Below are 19,995 nucleotides of genomic sequence, written 5' to 3'. Positions count from 1 at the left end.
AAAATTCTCTTTTCTTCCTAGCTCCTCCAAGAGTCTTTTCTAGGAGAGCAGCTGAAAATTATTATGGGTTTTTATTGTTATTTTCTTTTGAAAGAGAGTGAATTTACATAATATACAGTTTCATAGACTGTCAGAATATACATGAAGTGCCAATATACATAAGGTGTATTTTGATACTTTAAAAAAAATAACACTGCATTCAAATTATTATTGCTTAAAATATGGTTTAATATTACTAACTTTTCACTCATATTACATCAAACAAACTACATCTACTAAAAAACATATTCAGCAACCTAAATACACAAATGTAACATTTAAATGCTTTTCCCTCATCTCTGGAATTAATAAAATAGTAAAATAAAGATGTAATTACTGATTATTTAGGTCTGTTATAAAGAATCATGTAAATGATATACTAGGTAGTAGAAAAGCTGACTTCTGATTTTAAAAAATATATTAATTTTAATACTTCGAATTAACTCGAACTTCCAATTGACAGTGAAAAGGTTACTGATTCATATCCACTTGTAAAGGACCAGATCCTGCTAGGAAGTCATATTCTCTGGTGGCTCAATTTTTACATCAGTGGTTTTTAAACCATGTGCTATGGGGAGGAGGCCCTCAGAAGCCACACTCTTTCTCTACTTCCCCTTAAGCTAGGAACTAGGCACAAAGGTTCCCAGCTGGCAAGGGGGTCAGGGAGGGGGTGGGGGGAAAGGTAGAGGGGCAACACCACCTCCATGGTGAGTTTCAAAACATTCATTTTGTTTGAAAGGAAAGCTTCCACTACTGAGACAGAGTTGGTGAGGGCCAGTGATAAACATGGCAATACTACTAACAAGGAACAGTCTCATCCAAAATACCAATGGTCTCAAAAAAAAAAAAGATAAAATACCAATGGTCTCTCCACTGAAGAGCACCAACTTAGAACATTGTTTTTTATCTTTTTCTGTTAGGGTGGTATAGGGTGAAGTGACATTTCTTGCACAGAAAATTTACATGGAAAGAATAGACTATTCATATAACAGATTCTGGTCCAAATAATGAACAGTGATTTAAAAATATGATTTTGAGGTGACACTTATTTCCCAAAATTCCACTGCACTAACCTACTCAGAAATTCTGACATTTCTCTCTCCATTTGTTCCCTTTAAGAAAAATGATAATACAGCACAGTCATATAAAAGACAATTTAAGTTACTTATAGAATCTAAAAGCATAATTAGAAATATATGTTTTCAATAGGATTATTGATTCACACTATCATTTTACTTTGTAAAAGTCTTTAATAATATATTATTCAACATGGTATATAACCATAAAATACAGCAAATGTTTGTTTAAATACAGTTAAGGTTGTTTGAACTCCATTTTGCAGTAGGAACTTTAGATAAAACCTCATGAGAGACATGCTTCTGTGGTATTTTTTATTTGTAGAATATAATTAGCATGTTCTAAATGCATACTGGAAACTTGGCAGGATATAGATTCTATAGAGGGAGTTTTGCACTGAGGTTGCTTAGTAAATATTAATTTGATGGCGTAACAGAGGTAAACCAAGCTAATCTATATTATAGTGTCAGAGTTTAAATAAGAGTCTAATATATTCAAACTTTAAAATTCTGAATCAAAGCATGCTTTAAAAAATATAAAAGAATTCAAATGCATCAAGTATGTGTTAAACATCAGAAGTGTCTGGACTCTCTAAGGATAAACATTTCCTAGAGGCAAAAGTTACTTTTCTTTTATTATTCAGGGGAGTGTAACTTTTCTCAATATTCATTTAATTCTGTAAAATGTAATAGATATTTCATCATGTCATCAACAATTCATTAATTTCATTATTTTATTTTCCTGTTCTTTCTTTTTTCCTTTGCAATTAATCATTTACTCCTGGCTCATTCTATTATCGGACTCTGGTAACCTCAAAATCTTACAAATCAGGAAAAATTGTAAGAAAAGAAAATGGGTATGTTTGCATTAGGGTGCAGTTTCCTGGATGCCTGTCAGAAACTGGGACCTTGATGATAAAGGAACAAAGGACTCCTATAATTCTCTTTCCTTGTAATGAACATTGACTCAGATTAGGGGCTGAGAAAAATCTATCCAAGCAGGCACAGTCAGAGAAAAAGTCATCTTTCAAAACCGATGACTGATGATAATAAATGCAAAGTTAAAAACACAAATATATATAAAAATACCTACTGAGCAATACATTTGTCAATCTCCATTTAGGCTAGTCAGAATTTTCTTTCAAACTCCATACAATTTTGATAAATATTTTTAAAATTCTATTATCACCCTGCCTCAAGATTTTTTTTTAAGATTTATTTATTTGAGGGATCCCTGGGTGGCGCAGCGGTTTGGCGCCTGCCTTTGGCCCAGGGCGCGATCCTGGAGACCTGGGATCGAATCCCACATCGGGCTCCCGGTGCATGGAGCCTGCTTCTCCCTCTGCCTGTGTCTCTGCCTCTCTCTCTCTCTCTCTCTCTGTGTGACTATCATAAATAAATAAATAAAAAAAAAATAAATAAAAGATTTATTTATTTGAGAGAGACACTGTGTGTGCATGTGTGTGAGTGGGGAGAGGGGATGAGGGGGAAAGAGAGAGAGTCTCAAGTAGACTCCCCGCTGAGCATGGAGTCCAACTTGGGGCTGATCCCAGGACCCTGAGATCATGACCTGATCAAGAGTTGGATAGTTAACTGACTGAGCCACCCAGGTGCATCTACTTACATTATCATCCTATCTCAAGGTTTCCATCTTAGCATCCAAGAGCATCTGTTTCTACCATCTCTTTCTTCTAAACCTTCCTCCATTCTTTTTCCCACAGCTTTTAAAGAGAATTCATACCCTTTTTAAGCTCTTTACTACATGGTCTATTGATTATAAAGAGATTTCCCTGTCTGCTGCAACACTACCCTGGAAGGCAATCTCTAATGACTCAGCATCTCACTTGACCCTATGATACTGCTCTAGGAGCTGCATCAAAGAGACTAGACAGAAATGGTTCCTGCACCCAGTTGCTTTTTGCCTTCTAACTTTCCCAAACTATATACAAATATTCACAATTTTACTTTATATGCACTAGTTGCAGGGCTTATTTAACTCAAGCTCAAATGGTAACTAAAGAGCTGCTTTTATAATGGAAGGAAATAGCACCCAGAGATGTTTTTAAAAATTTTGGTACCCTGTGGTAACAAGGCTGTGGTGAGAGTACACTGCTGGCATCTGAGGAGGTAGGGGTCAGGGGTGCCAAATGTCCTGCACAAGGAACAAGTGCCTGGTATCCCATGTGATATTAACATGTCCACCAGATAGAGGTGAGACACACACACACACACACATACAGTTTTACATGTAAACAGACTTCTACATGTAAAGAACCTTTTTGGGGGGCATGGTTTTAATATTCACAGAGTTTTTCCAGAAATGCAACTACTGCAGGAAAATCTGTTTAGAACTTTCCAAAGTACTGGGGTGCCTGAGTGGCTGAGATGGTTAAGCATCTGCCTTTGGCTCACGTCATAATCTCCAGGTGGGATCGAGCCCCATATCAAGCCCTACATCGAGCCCTACATCGGGTTCCCAGCTCAGTGGGGAGCCTACTTCTCCCTCTCTCTCTCTCTGCCTCTCCCCCTGCTTGTGCTCCCTCTGTCTCTCTCTCAAATGAAATAAAAAAAATCTTAAAAAAAAATAATATGACTAAGAAAAAAAAACTTTACAAAGTACTGTTCACAATTTCACGGCATTCAATTGACCAATATAGCATTCTTACATCAATTTGCACTTATAGCTGTCATATTTATGGTGATACTATGTATGAATGGAAAATATGAGTATTTGATATTTTCCTGTAGTTGTGAACAAGCACTTTCATATTAAAATAAATACTGTTTTATTATAAATAATATGCCCTTTCATTTCTCTTTTACACATAATGTTTGGAGAGAATTATTTATGCAGGTTATGACTTATAAAACAACTGTCACTGGTATTAGGGTCTGACAAAGTTGAGAATCAACATTATAAAGGTTATAGTAGGGGTCATAAAGTGTTAAAATTTAGATTTTATATATATATTCCAAAATTTTACATGTAGTATATACATAAAATATGTGCAAAAAACCCCACAAAAATTTGTTTTAATGAGGAAACCATTTCTCCTAAAAAGTAACCACAATCTGTTAAGGAGAAAAAAGGGGTTATATGACTAAATCAAATTTTGAAAAGAGAAATGACATACGGTGTCATTTTGGGTCTTGCTCCAACGATTCTGTGAAAAATAATATATTTTAGTTAATCTTGTTAAGCAATTCTGAATCATGAAAAACTGGATTGTACCAAATTTGTGTTTCAATACTCTATACACTGACTTAAAAAAAAAATTATATTTATTTAATCTATGAGATCACTCAAAATTTTAATGTTTAAAATTTTCCTTAAAAATTATGAGAAAGTATAAATTAAAGACATTCAATGAAAATTAAAGAGCAAATATATATCTAGATTAGAAAATTCATACACTGTGAAGTGTGCTTGTTGTTAACAGAATCTCAATATTATTTCATAATTTTAGGTAATGTGAAATCACTTTGCATCAAGGATCATATGTGAATTAATTAAGATCACATTTTAAAACATATTACATATGTAGAAAACAATTCTTACTTAGAAGTTACTGGACGGGAATCCGAGCTGAAAAAGTAACTTGGAAATTGTTTAATACAGCAAAATCCATTTACATGTATTTTTTAATGCATCACAGAACCCCAGAATGACATTTTCATGCTATATATTAGAATAGTATTACTTAAGAGAGTTCTTACTCATAAATTTGTCAGAAATAATTCAGTGCTAACAAAGGTAAAATAAACATTCAAAAACGTTTATTTGTGGGCCATGGAGTAAAATGAAATGATCAAATATGGAAAATATGTATAGAACATCATCCATAATGAAGTGTTAATGCTTGTAGTACAGAGTATAAAATAACCAGGAGGTTCTAAAGAATAGAAACTCATGAGGACATGAGGGTCAAGGAAAGCTTTCCTGGAAAGGGCTGCCAAAAAGGACTTAAAGGGCATTTAATAGAGAAGGAGACAACAACCTAGGAGCTATCTCACAGGAACACTAAAGCTAACTCTTTTGCCATTCAATCATAACTGCTTGAGTATCTCCTAATTACTTAGTAGTGGTACCATTACATAGTTAATTCTGCTTAAATTAAATCACAGGTAACTTTTCATTTATGTTAAAGGTACTGAATGATCCACTCTTTCTCTGAGAGACCACTCACTCTTAGAAAAAGTGCATCTTTCTGAAGGTGGGAAGGAATGCACATATGAGTCTGTATCTTATACATATTATATGGAATGGCTCTAGATATAGTTTAATATTTCAAATGCTTACACCTAAAGCTTGGCTGGTCATGGATACCAATACCGACTCCAATAATGAATCTCTTAGAAATGAACTTCAGTCATAATGAAGCCACTTCGGGTCAACTGCAGTGCTTCCTCACACACATTAGGGAGAGCAGCTGTAGGAGCTTGTTTCATTGAGGAGACTGGCCCAGTTACTAATCAGTTATACACAAAGGCTCCCAGACATTCCAACATAACACAGGTAGAAGGAACACAAGAGCAGCTAAGCTGAGTCTGCAGTTACAAGAATCACAGCCCAGAGAAAATACTTTTTTAATTACAGTGAAATGTTAATAAAAAGCTAAAATATTGGACTCAAACCCAAGAGCTTAATAATTACTATACTTTGATAGGCCTATTTGGTTTATTTAAATATAATATACTTTCATATACAGTTCAGACCCCAGAGCTCCCCAATGTAATCACTTCCTAGAAAAAGCATGAAGGCAACTTAACATACCCTCTTCCATCCCTTTGTTTTGGCTAAATAAAATCTAATCACTGCCTTGCCATTTCAATCAAGTTTTTTCCTTTCACAAGGAAATAGCGACACCTAGTGGCTGCATTTTAATTACAGTTTGCTATAAACAGTGCTCTGACATTCTGGAAAGCATGGTTACATAAATCTATGTGCCTCTCAATATCTATAAACATATATACCTGCATGCAAAGCAACTTCACAAACTAGTTTTGCTGTTTTTACAAATAAATAATCAAAATAATGAATGTTTCTACATTCCACACTTTTAAAAATGAATGTTATGTGAGGACCTTCCTGGGACTTTTAACAAGCACATCTATACTTCTTCACACTCCAATAAAATTCAGTATTAAGAGATAATTTGGAAACATTTCAATGTGATAAGCCTTCTTCCTTGGAAAGGGAACTCTATTGTGAAACATGGGGTGTGTGTGTGTGTGTGTGTGTGTAAAACTCTTCCCCATTCCAAGTGTTAGGGCATATGATATATTAAAAAAAAACTGCATTAGGAAAAGATTAAATCTCAACCTCAAGAATATTAATTGGATTATAATATATTCACTGATTTCTATGCCAGTATTTAATGGCAAGTATTTAGAAATTAGATGTCTACTTTTTATATAATACTCCTTGACAATTTCAGAGTAAAAGCTGAGATGTTTCATGAACAGAAATATCATTTTTATTTTTCATTGGTTCAACAATTTGATGAAATCAATGGTTTCATTTGCTTGGGTATAAAAGTTGAAACAAATAATTTTTAAATGATTTTAATTAAAATAGATCAGGGCCTAAAGAATGTGATTTTTCTCCTAGTCCCTTTACACTGAAACAAGAAGCAGAGAGGGAAAGAAAGCAGAGGTGCCATGCCCCACCCAGTGGCCCTGTACCTCCGGAGGGCCAGGTCACCCTGGGCCTCGTCAGTGATGAGCTCAGCTTCACTCTGGGCAATCCTCAGGGCCAGCTCCCGGTCCCGGCGCTCCTGCTCCAGAACCGCCTGCTGCTGGGATTCCTCCTCCCGCTGTCGGGCCAGCTGCTCCTCCACTTCAGCCTGCCAAGGACAGAAAGCTATCTCAATAAGCTCTCTCTACTTGTTTACTTGATCATTACTACCTAAAATTGCTCCACACAAGTTCTTTACTGAGGAATACATATTGTTTAACCAGAAATCTCTCCAGTCTCCATTTTCTTCTATATTTTGATAAATGCTTCCCTCCTCTTTCCTAAATCCAAGAGAAGGCAGAGGAACCATAGTTCCACCACTCTATCACCATGAGTAGTATCTCAAATAATTGCATGAGAACCCTAGGTATATCACATTGACCAACATGTAGACAGCAGATGTCAGGAATTTAAAGGCTGATTGTGCTAAGGATGAATTATGAAAGCCAAAACAAACAGAAACACAAATATGTGATCAGTTATTCTCAGATATGGACTTTAGAAAAAATGGAGGTGGGGAACTATCTTATCCCTAACTTACTGATACTAGTATCTACAAAGTTGCAAAGTTATAATTATGTTTTAAGTGAATATTCATTTGACCTTCCCCCAATTATAATAATAACAAACGAATATTTTTTGAATGGGGCTAAATGCTTTAAATATAAGTCAACTCATTTAATGTTAACAACTATTATTTATCCTCAATCCAAGAAAAAAAAACATGGCCCACTCATTATCACTTGTGCAATATCACAATTTCTATCAGTGATAGACCCTAGATCTGAACTCACTTACCTAGATCCAAAGTCCCTCCCCACAACCACTTCAGAGAAAGCCCTTTGTCTCTAAGGTAAACCAAAGACCGTTTATCTAACAAATCAAGGTTTTGTTTGCAACTTCTTTTGTCTTTATAATTCTGTAGATTCTGAAAGAAATTCAGTCTAATAATTATATACCTGAATACGTTTTTCGTCATCTTCCCTTTTCTTTCTCTCTTCTTCTTCTTGTTTTCTCTTTGCTTCCATCTCAAGTTTCCTATAACAAAAAAGAGGAAACTCCTCAAAAACTTAATAGAAAATAAGAAATCCATCAGAAAACAATCGATCTATTAATAAACAGAGGTTACAGAATGGGGACTGAAATTAACCTCCTGGCTATATGCATCATCAGCTTACCTTGAAAACAAAGTCTAACTCTACTGACAGTAATTCTTCTGAAATAAATAAAAACAAATACAATTATATTCTATAACCTTTAAATCTGTAGATTAACTTGGTTATAAAGCCTACCTGCAAGGTCTTGATCACATGTGCCCCACTCTCCTTCTCCAATTTAACAACTCTTACACATTCCTTCTGTCTGCCCCATGGTGGCAACCTTGCAAAAAGCTGTCAGTTTTAAAACTGCAGAAAAGGAGAAGTGCCTTTTTTCTTGCTTATAAAATAATAAGTCAAAGCTTTAAAAATAAGTTAAGAAATCCTCAGATATAAAAGCCTTACGAAAATTCAGATTATAGTTAAAATCACTGTTATTAGAACATGAACTTTTCTCTATTTTTAAACTTATTCTAAAATTATTGTTTTAAAAGACTAGAACTTTTAAAAATAATATTCATTAATCAGCATCAACACCAAGAATTCACTATTCTGTTAATTTCTAATTCAAAACAATATAAATTCCTTACATCCGCCTTTCCTCCTCTTCCTTTCTTCGACGTCGTTCATCTTCTTCACGTCTTTTTCTTTCTTTTTCCATTTCTTCTTGAATACGCTTCAGCCTTTCTGCTTCCTCTTCCTGCTGTTTTTTTTTCTGTAATGCACTGAGAAGTTCCTCTGAGCTTTTAACTAGTGCATCATACTCTCTCTGTATTTGTTCTCTCGTCATCATAGTGGACTTAAAAACAAAATAATAAACATGTACTTAAAAATTATCTCTTCTGTCTCACCAATGGAAATATACTGAACACTACTGAATTACATTTAAAAATGGTTAAGATGGTAAATTTAATGTCACAGGCTTTTACCACACAAAAAGACCTGTATACACACACACACACACACACAAAGACTGGAAAAGTCGGTAAGCAGTAAAGCCATTATCTTTGTTATACTATTTGTACATTAAATAATGTTCTTAAAAATATTCATCTCTGCAAACAAATATGTGAATCTATTTCCTATTAATCAAGTAATCAAATATCTAACGGTGTACTGTAGATGAAGTAACATACTATAGTTGAAAATTGTTTTAAGGAATGATTTGTTAATTTTGCTTTTGTTTCCTCTTTTTTAATAATAATGTTCAAAATACTACCTAGGGAATATTTAAGAAATTACTAAATATACTAAAATTATTGGATGATTTTCCAAAGTAACCCTTCAAAAAATGTGGCTGGGGGGCGCCTAGGTGGCTCAGTTAGTTAAGCAGCTGCCTTTGGATTGAGCCCAGCATTAGGCTCCCTGCTCAGCAGAGGGCCTGTTTCTCCCTCTTCCTCTGGCCCTCCCCATGGCTGGTGTGTTCTTCCCTCCCACCCCTACTCGCCGCCGCCCCCCGCCCCCCCCCCCCCCCCCGTGCCATGTGCTCTTTCTCAAAGAAATGATCTTTAAAAAAAAAAAAAAGTAGAGGCTCAAAATCAAATTGTGAGGAGGACCACACAAACATAAGCATCTTTAAAAAGATTGGAAGGTGACTGCACAGCAGTCTAATAGCTAAATCTGTTATTGTCAGGGCTTATGGGGGTTTTGGTGGTCTCCAAATTTTCCATAATATTACTTACTTTTATAATTTGAAAATTAGTTTCTAAAGGTAAAAAAAAAAAAAAAAAGAAACAAAATAACTTGCATTTCTCCTGCCTCAATAATGACTATATAAAAGCTTACTAGCAGATTTTTTTTTAAATTTTTTTCCTTTATTTATTTATGATAGTCACACAGAGAGAGAGAGAGAGAGAGAGGCAGAGACACAGGCAGAGAGAGAAGCAGGCTCCATGCACCGGGAGTCCGACGTGGGACTCGATCCTGGGTCGCCAGTATCGTACCCTGGGCCAAAGGCAGGCGCCAAACCGCTGCGCCACCCAGGGATCCCAGACTTTTTAGTTACTATTTTGGGTAGGGAGGAGGGAGTTTCCTAACAACAGATGAAACTGCATAACAATTATCTTTTTAGTTTTTGGCTATAAAAATTTTCAAACACAGAGCTGAGAGAACAATATAATGTGCATCACTTGCTATCACTGAGACTCAACATTTGCAACATTTTGTATTTTTTTAAAAAGGACGTTTTTCTATATAATTCAATACCAATAACATAGTATATTCAGTTATTTTAAAAAGTCAATCATTTGGATTAAATTACATACCTTAATTTTGGCCATTAAAGCATCAATAGAAATTTCAAGGTCCTTGACCTGTTTATTCATCTCTAGTTTTCCATCCTTCAATGCACTTACTACTTCATTAAATTTATCAAGTCGTTTTTTCAGTGTGCCCACCTTAACCAGGCCATCAATGCTGTAAGATAATACTTCATCAGAGTTTAAATTCACCACTTAATGCTATGCACTGATTTTTCATCTTAATAAAATGCTAAACATATTGCTAATAGGATATTTCACTTCTGTTTTCATACTATCCAGGATTCTCTTTTTTAGAGCTCTTGTTGAAAAGAGGTAAAAAAAAAATAATCAAATATGAGTATGAATGATATTGATGCCTATCAGTAATATATTAGCCTTCTACATTTATATTGAAAAATCTGAGAATTCAAATTATAAAAGAACTTAAAAGAGTTATGTAATCCCTTTGAAAAGGTTTAAGAATTAACAGTTATTCAGGACTGAATAACTTTTTAGTTTAAAAAGTCTAAATTAATAAGACTCAAATATAAAGATGAAATTTACAGTGGAACAACGTAATTCTTATAGATAAACTTGAGAATTACAGTGAAAACATTAATGAGATGTTTTTAAAAACATGAATTTGACATTTACCAAGAAATGGTAAATCACCAAAATAATTGGAATAAAAGAGCTTCTTTTAGCCATTTATTTCAACCTTTTTATAGTGTTTACATTTTCATAAGCTACTTCACATCCTCTTGTAGCATGGAACAAGTAATAAAATAATGCAGTAATTAGTTAATTAATTTCAAGTACATAATATAAAATCACAGACTAGTATGTCTTTTCACAAAAAAATATGAAAAAAGAGAAAACTCTGAGAGTATCCAAACTGCTCTTCATTATGACTTTCTAGCCATTTTACATTAGGGTGAATAAGTTTAGCAGGATTCTTTAGGCACTATTCGTCTTACCGAGGTTTGTGTCTCCTTTTGCAAAGCCACATTCGAATAGTTTTTTGCATTTTAATGCAGGCTTCAGCTCGATATTTTATTTTGTTTTTCACTAAGTGAAGGAGAAAAATAAAATGATTGAAAATTATTTGGTTTCAATCAGGCATATAATATTCTTAAAAACCACTGATTTCCACAAAGCAATTTTCAAGAAACGTGAAATTGTGATGAACCTATTATACAGATAACAAAATCAGGAAGTTTAACATTTTTTTAATTCTTTATACTTCTTAAAAAATAAAAAGTACATCATGTGTGTGGCTAGATTTACATTTTAAAAGTGTTATTTCCTTATTATGTCTCACTATTGCTACCCAAACTATCGTAGGAAATACTGATCTATTAGCTGTGTTAAAAGTCTGTCTGAAAAAAGGATTCACTTGTCAAATGGATTTAGGAAAAGCTAAATGCTATGGAGCTTCACAATGAACATATGGGGTGAAGCCTCTGAGAGCCCTGCAGTAAAGGATCTATTTAACTTCAGTTACCCAGAACACTGTACACTAATCTGACCTTGAAACACCTTTTTTCAGAGCTTCCCTATTAATATCCTGCAAAGATCCTGTCTGGTTACTGAGTTCACCACTGCACAACACAATCCATAAACAAATGGTATAGCAGAGATAATTTAAATGTAATGTGTTTTCCATCATAATGCAATGTATAAAGCTGAAAGTACTAAACTATAGTGACAAATGTGCTTACATTTTACTTGTAAAATGATGGGAAAAAAGAGCTTTTGTTATCTTTTTTTCTTATAGTTTCCTTTTTATCTATATTCACAATTGTCTAACAAAAGACCTCAATAATAATCTTTGTTTGCATGATTCCTTTTAGTTAAGTCAAAGGGATTTTATTTTTCTATCAATAAGGTACACCCTACTTAATCCTTTTTGTGGACCTAGCACTAGCAAGTGGGGAGGTGGGAGGGGCAACTACAAATTTAATCAAGTTACTGCCAATAATTCTATACAATTAAATATTTGTCACAGACCCTCAGGTAACCCAGAAACATTCTGCTCCCAGTGCTTGTTTTCGGCAGAGATAAGCAGTTGCTATGATCTAGCAGAGACAAAGTAGTGGCTCGGGCCAGCGTGTCAGAGAGATGAGAGTCTAAAAGAGCAGTGGCAGAAGAGGCTAGAAAGGGAAGCTGAAACCCCATTTCACGGGGCCTTGAAAGACATTCTAAGACTCTGCCCTATTTTAAAGGAAAGCCTTAATAAAAGGCTTTTAGTTTAGAGAGAAACTCTGCAAAGTGAACTCTCAGGTAGCCGAGAAAATCCAGTTGGGGAGCTACTGAAGTTATTATGTGAGTAGGCAAGGGGGCTCCAGTAAGACCCTGGCAATAAAAATAAAAAGGAAACAATCGACTGTATTTGGAGCAGGAATCAGGAGGATTTGTTCACCCACAAGACTTCAGGGACAAGAAAGTAGAGACAACTACAATCTTGAAATTTCTGGTGTGTGTACTGGTAATGCCAAGCAGGCAGAAAGAGGAAAGTTCTGGCTTAAGTCTGAGAGATTGGGGGTTGATTCGGAGGGAGATGAATCAAGACCATGAGTTTTGTTTCTGTTGGTTCAGGACATGATGGAATTAATTCTCCTGTAATACATCTGAATAGGAAGGTAAGTAACATATACAAGAAATATTTTTAAAATATTTACCATGTACACTACTTGCAGGTGTTACATGGAGCCAGGGACACAGCTTGAATAAGAAAAGTGGTCCCTAGGGCCCAGAACTCACAACTTTATAACATTCCACAAACCAATTCGTTTTCAAAATAATTACACATTTTGATGTGAAAGAAAACACCTACATTTGATGACTGAGAGTGAGCACCACTGAACTTTCTTCCAGCGACTGCAGATAAGCCAGTGATTGACTCTTTTAACCAATTCTGCTAAATGATCAGGGTCAGACTTCATAATCTGATCAAATTCTGCAAACTAGGAAATGAAATAATTTAGTAACAGTGTCAAAAAATAAATGTGTTTAAACATAAAGTGAGATACAAAATAATTAGAAGTCCAAAACCTAACTTCCTAGAAATGATCACAAAACAATTATACACACAAGTCTCAGGAGGGTATACAGCAACTTTAAATGTATCTGGCTATATTTCGCTGCCTTTCTCTCCTTCAGCATTGTTTTTTTGGAAGGGTAAGAGCGGCTTACTCATTGCTAGTTAGCAGATTCAACAATAAGAGTAGAAAAAAATCTTAAATGACAATTACAGATAGTTGGCAAAAAGGTTTTACTGAGAAAGGAATGATAAAACAGCTTGTACTTTCAACATATTCTGATTAATTTTTCTTGGGGCAAGTAAGACCAAGTGCTTTCTCAAACTGTTAATTCTAAAATTCTTATTATAGCCCCTAAATAAGAGAAATTTTGAACTTATGATAAATATGTATGATTACAGCTAAGCTAACTATGAACATATTTTTTTCTTTTATACAGGAAATGGCATGGGTGCAATAAAAATATTTATAGGGAAGTATTACATAGATCTTTATCTCATGGACAAAAATGTGAAATCAGATTTATTTATTATCATTAATCTAGCCTTCAAGGCACTAGAGATATTTATTAATAATATTGCTAAGTCAAACAAGTATACTTGGCTATCATATAACAACAGCTGTGTTTAAAATTATGAGGATGCTATTATTCAGTCAATATTAACAAAGTTAAGAATGGTGAAAAGATTACAGATTGTGAATAGCATTTAGTTGTTTCTGTTTTGTACCTATTTGTTATGAAATGCTCTATATGTCAGTCTTGTAATTTAGTACAAAAATCTATAGATACAAAAACTATGGATTAGCCTAAAATTATATTTACATATAAAAGTATAAAAAAAGTATACATTCATTCACTCTGATTCCTTTATACTCTCATAATGTATTTATACATTTCATTCTTCTTGAAGGAAGTCAGCACAAACTTCAGCCCAATTTCCTATACTTTATACATCTATAGTAATCCAATAGAACTTGTTCTTGTTACAAAGACTCAAAAGTACTGTGGAATTTTGAATTACTGAAGACTAAATATGTTTTAGAAAATTCTTCAATTAAATATTTTCTGGTAGGGGCACCTGGCTGTCTCAGTCAGTAGAGTATGTGACTCTTGATTTCAGGGCTTTAATTACAAGTCCCACATAGGGCATGGAGTCTACTTAAAAAAATAAATCAATTAAATAAAATAAATTTTAAAAAATAAGTATTTTCTGGTTAATCTTTATTTAAGCAAAAAATCCAATTAAATAATGCTCTGATTCCAGTACTTCTGAATGTGAAATAAAAGCTGTAAAACTTATACAAAAATCTTACACATTGTAATCCTCTCACAAATAATATACACAGATGCACATACTACTAGTGATCATATAACTCACGAATAATACAAATCACTAAACACTTAAAAATATGCACTGACTCCAACTATCCATATCCATCATGTGAAAGTTTAAAATAAAAATGTATTTACCTTGCCAGGTCTAAAAAATACTTTTGTTAATCCAAACTTGTAGTCAATTTCGTTTAAGCCCAAAGCTTTAAAAAGAGCCTGAAAATAAAAGTTCAAAAGTTAAATGCCAAATAGTAATTAGAAAGATAGTTCATAGCTAAGAAATTTCAAATTAGGTAGTATTTGTACCTTACAAAACAGTCTTGGATCTAATCTTGCAAGTTTATCTGGCATATACTTTTTATACATGTTGTAGAGTTCATGAAAGGAAGCTCGTGATGGGAAACCACCCTGCATTAAGTCCAAAACAGACACCATACCTAGATTCATAAACAAACACAAATTATTGCCAATCTCTGTACAGAAGCCCAAAATTAACTTATGAATGATCAAACAATTTTACAAATTAATATTTAGAAAGGGGCAATTTACAGGAATCTTCAACAATGAAATATTACATAGGGAATATCATATTCATATTCAATATGTACCAATTTACCCCCCACCTAAAACTATCACAGAAAATTTCATCAAAAAATCAGCTGGACTAACCATTTTCTAGAGATAAACTACTGGTCCCTAGAAAGCTCAAATTTAGTTTGTACCTTTTTCTGCTAGAAATCTCTGTCACAATCAATAGCATATGAGTAAGAGATAATGCCCTGCATTAAGCCACTTTCCAAGTCCTGAGGTTAATTTTAGAACAAAATTCCTGATAGAGTCTCCAAAAAGTAGTTGAACACATTCCCAAGTTCTCACCTGTGCTTACACAAAGCAAAAGAAAAAGAAAGAGTTCACTATTTTACTATAAAGATGCCCTTTCACTCACCTCTCAAAGAAACTCGTCTATTGGGGTAAACAGTCTATAGGATGAATATCTATGTTCAGTATAACTCTAGTAGCTGATAATTTGAACCTTGAGTCAGTAGGAACCTTTCATGTCAGGAAAAGCATAAAGTAGTCAGGGTAAGGTTCAACCACAGTAGATAATGCCAGGACTTTTATCTATAAAAGGACCTGGGGGCGGTGCCTGGGTGGTTCATCTGGTTAAGCATCTGCCTTAGCTCAAGTCATGATCCCAGAGTCCCAGGATCCAGCCCCACAAGCCACGTGCGCGTGCGTTGAGCTCCCTGCTCAGTGGGGAGTCTGCTGCTCCCTCTCCCTCTGCTCCTCCCCTTGTTTCTTCTCTCTCTCTCTCTCTCTCACTCTCTCTCAAATTAAAAAAAAAAAAAAAAAAATCTAAAAAGACCTGGGTTTCACTTCCTGGGAATTTCAAATCAATGGAAATTGATTAAGATTGAGATTACGGAAATTAAGATTATTCAACAAAAAGTGTTAGGACAAACAGCCAGCCATTTAGAAAACAAACCTAACACTGGATTCCTACCTCACTCTGTATACCCAAAATAAATTCCTAGCAGTCAAAATTTAAATTAGCAAAATGAAACTACAAAACATTTTTTAAGAAGTGGATTTTTATTTTAAAATTAATCTTATAGGAAAGATCTTTTCTAGGTAGATTGAATTTTAACCTGACACTGACAAAGGTATCAAACATCAATAGTACTCAGAGTTGATGACAGTGTAAGAAAATATACATATACACCACTGATGGGGAAAGTAAACCAGTGCAAGAGCTTTGGATGGCAATTTGGAAACATTTATGCCCTTGACTCAGTACTTTCTACTTCTATGAATCTATCCTACAACTCATCACACATGTGGACAAAGATATGCATAGAGAATGCACACAGGGTCACTGGGTTACTGTAATAGAAAAAAAAAGAGAAATAACTTAAATATCAATTAATTAAATTATGTTACAATCATATGGTAGAATATAATGTATTCATTAAAAATAGGGCAGAGCTTTATTTAATCAGTATAAAAAATATACCCAAAACAGAATTAAGTGGTTACCCCTGAGAAATAAGACTCCTTTTTGCTTATATTATTCTCTACTATTTGATTTTTGGTAGAGTCAACTATATAACTATTGTAATTTGTAGTACTAATTAATAAAGCACATAAAGGCAATCACTCCTATGGAAAGGAAGATCTAAAACTAATTATAATTAGTTCCTGGCTCTGCTTGGAGAAATAAAAGGTTTGGTTTGTACTGTAACAATTCTTGTCCATTTATATCGAATAAACAAGTATCGTTGGGAACGTACACATCTGCAATCTTTAAGTCTCTTGGCTTGCCCTGTAGCTGAAGACAACATATGAACTGGTTCACAAAAGTTCATTAAGAATTTCATGAAACTTAACAAATTGCCAAGCCTGGGGCTGCATTTCTCAGGATTTGAAGCTAATTTACTCTATAGAGCTTTCAACACTTAAAAAAAATAAGTAAAGGGATCCCTGAGTGGCTCAGCAGTTTAGCACCTGCCTTTGGCCCAGGGCATGGTCCTGGAGTCCCAGGGATGGAGTCCCACATCGGGCTCCTGGCATGGAGCCTGCTTCTCTCTCTGCCTCTCTCTATATATCTATGTCTATCATGAATAATAATAATAATAAATAAAAATCACCAAAAACAAGTACTCTTCTTCTAGAAATTTCCATAACCTGGTTCCTCCTCTGGGAGTCTAGATGGCAAGGGGTTTGTTGGTACAGTCCAGCTGGTTATACTCAGAACCCTTTTTGCTACCACAGACGGGTAGCACAACCCCAAGGTTACAGAGGAAGAACATCTGCCTGAACTCTTACCTTCCCCTACTTTGCCCTGGTATTGGCTGATCAGAAGATAGTAATTTTAGTAAAAGATGTCCTAAATGAATTAATTCTACTTAGTTTGAAAAAAATAATGAAAATGGAAAGGCAATATAGAATTCAAATCTTAAATCCCTTTATTTTATAAAGCATCATAAATATTTATATTCCTACCAGTTATTGGTATTTTTTTCTTTTTCTAATTACCTGGCCACACAACTAGAACCAATTCTATACCATTTTATTATTATTATCATTTTTAAAAAAATCAAACTACTACAAATTGGTGTCATCTATTAAATTGCCAATATATCTTAATATATAGAAATATACTGCTTAACTGAAAGAGAAATCCTAGCTAAAGCATCTGTAACACCACACTCTACCAATTTAAGAGTATATATAGCTAAATTTAAACATGCTTGACTTGCCAGGATACTAGATGCTCATTTAGAAAATAAATGATTTATTATATCAGGCTAAACAAAGCCTACAGAGAAATTTAAATGAGAAAAAAAGTCATATTCAAATTAAAAACTATCTAAAGAAAATATTACAAAAATACATCCATACTGGGGTGTCTGGGATGCAGCCCCCATTAACAATCTGACTCCTGTTTTTGGTTCAGGTTGTGATCTCAGAATCCTGACATCCAGCCCCATGCTGGGCTCTGTGCTCAGTGAGAATCAGCTTAAGATTCTTTTTCCCCCTCCCTCCACCCCTCACGCTCATATTCTCTCTCTCAAATAAATTAATTAGTTAAAAAAAATACACCCATACTATATGTATGAATACAGGAGACATGAAATAACTTTCTGGAACTTGTTAAAATTATTCACAAGTAAGTCTTCATATGTGCTAGACCAAGCATTTCACTTAACAAATATTTACTGAATCTAGTATAAGCTCTGCACTGCTAGGAAGCTGGGATAACCAAAATGAACACTGTTTCTACCCTCAAGGGATTTTATAGATTAAAGAAAAAATTAAATAATTATATATAAAATTTATGACTACAATAAAGGTGCTCAGCTCCTTTATTCAGACCCCCTTCCTGCTAGAGATATCAAGGAAGGCTTTCACAAAGAAAGGACAATCAAGTGTAGACACAACAGATGAAGACAAGGGAAAGGCAAGAGCTTCTCAATCAGAGGAAGCAGCATGTGCACAAGCCCTGTGACAGGAGGGAACATGGAGCATTTAAGGGACCAAACAAACGCCAGCATGGCTGAAACACAGAGAACAGAGAGAGTGGAAAGAGATGGAGCTAGATGGGATCCCTGGGTGGCGCAGCGGTTTGGCGCTTGCCTTTGGCCCAAGGCGCGGTCCTGGAGACCCAGGATCGAATCCCACATCGGGCTCCCGGTGCATGGAGCCTGCTTCTCCCTCTGCCTGTGTCTCTGCCTCTCTCTCTCTCTCTCTCTCTCTCTCTCTGTGACTATCATAAATAAATAAAAATTAAAAAAAAAAAAAAAGAGATGGAGCTAGAAACACATGGGCTAGACCTTATGGGACCTCATAAGCCAGGAGGATTTTGCTCTTTTCCCCTAATAATAATCAGAAGCCATTACAGTATGTTAAGCAGTAAAAAAGACATGATCAGACTTGAGTTATAAAGCAATAATTCCAGATGTATGTGAAGAACAGATGGAAGAGATGCCAGAAGAATACTTGGAAAGCTATAGCAAAAATCCAGGTGAAAGCTGATGAAAGCTTAGATTAGGGAGTACTAGGACTATACTGTCTGCTAACAGAACAGATATTAAATACTCTCATCACAAAAAAGAATTAGTAACTATGTGATCTGATGAGACAGTTTAACTAATGCTATGCTGATAATCATTTTACAATATATAAGTGTATCAAGTCAACATTTTGTACACTCTTAACTTACATAATGTTATAGGTCAATTACATTTTTATAAATCTAGGGCAGAAAGAAGACTCACATCACATCAGAGGGACTTGGGGAGACTTAGAGAATATGAAACTATGTGTCCAATATGGCACCTAATACCAATCTGTAGTAGTTGCAATCTGTGATCTGTAGTTGCACTAACCACATGTGGGTAAGTTTTAAAAAATTAAAATTAAATAAAATTTAAAAATCAGTATCTAAGTTGTGCTAGCCACATTTCAAGTGCTCAACTGCCACAGTATCTACCATGTTGCATAACACAGATATAGAATATTTCCATCAACATGGAAAGCTATGTCAGATAGCACTGGTTAAGAGTGAGAAAGAAACTAGGCCTAACCCAAAGCCTGAAAAACTCTAACAAATAATACCCAGTAGTAGAAGAAGAGGACCTTGCAGAAGAGTCCGGAGTTACCAGAGAACTGAAAAGCAGGGACATGTGCTGATTTAGGAGCTAAGGAAAGGCTACATGAGGGGGACTGGTCAAGTCAAATGCTGCCGTGATATCCACTAAGAGAAGGGATGCAAAATGAACATCTCATTTAGGATCAGGGAAATCACCAGTGACCCTATCAAGAATTATTTTGTTGTAAGGTAGAAGCTGAATTCTCTTGAGTTAGAGTGAGCAGAGGGCAGGAAACAGAGAAAGCAAGAATAGACTATTCTTGGACAGAAAGGGAAAAAC

At 34.8% G+C, this 19,995-nt stretch overlaps 1 protein-coding gene across 6 annotated transcripts in view; it reads right to left on the bottom strand.

Moving 5' to 3' along the window:
• MYO6 (myosin VI) overlaps nucleotides 1-19,995 on the bottom strand; it is a 145,583-nt gene that overhangs the window by 13,845 nt on the left and 111,743 nt on the right. For 4 of the 6 annotated variants that reach the window (XM_038554560.1, XM_038554561.1, XM_038554562.1 and 1 more), the window contains 11 exons: nucleotides 14,870-15,000; nucleotides 14,702-14,779; nucleotides 13,026-13,155; nucleotides 11,167-11,257; nucleotides 10,214-10,364; nucleotides 8,540-8,748; nucleotides 7,812-7,890; nucleotides 6,801-6,961; nucleotides 4,675-4,701; nucleotides 4,250-4,279; nucleotides 1,113-1,151 (listed from right to left, as the gene is read on the bottom strand). In XM_038554560.1, coding sequence (XP_038410488.1) covers nucleotides 1,113-1,151; nucleotides 4,250-4,279; nucleotides 4,675-4,701; nucleotides 6,801-6,961; nucleotides 7,812-7,890; nucleotides 8,540-8,748; nucleotides 10,214-10,364; nucleotides 11,167-11,257; nucleotides 13,026-13,155; nucleotides 14,702-14,779; nucleotides 14,870-15,000 — 1,126 coding nt within the window. The remainder of the gene's footprint in view (nucleotides 1-1,112; nucleotides 1,152-4,249; nucleotides 4,280-4,674; nucleotides 4,702-6,800; nucleotides 6,962-7,811; nucleotides 7,891-8,539; nucleotides 8,749-10,213; nucleotides 10,365-11,166; nucleotides 11,258-13,025; nucleotides 13,156-14,701; nucleotides 14,780-14,869; nucleotides 15,001-19,995) is intronic. The other 2 variants (XM_038554564.1, XM_038554565.1) reach the window with 1 other exon arrangement.

The sequence above is a fragment of the Canis lupus genome, chromosome 12, assembly GCF_011100685.1.
Source record: "Canis lupus familiaris isolate Mischka breed German Shepherd chromosome 12, alternate assembly UU_Cfam_GSD_1.0, whole genome shotgun sequence".
Taxonomy (NCBI): domain Eukaryota; kingdom Metazoa; phylum Chordata; class Mammalia; order Carnivora; family Canidae; genus Canis; species Canis lupus.
This window is presented reverse-complemented; position numbering and strand designations above follow the sequence as displayed.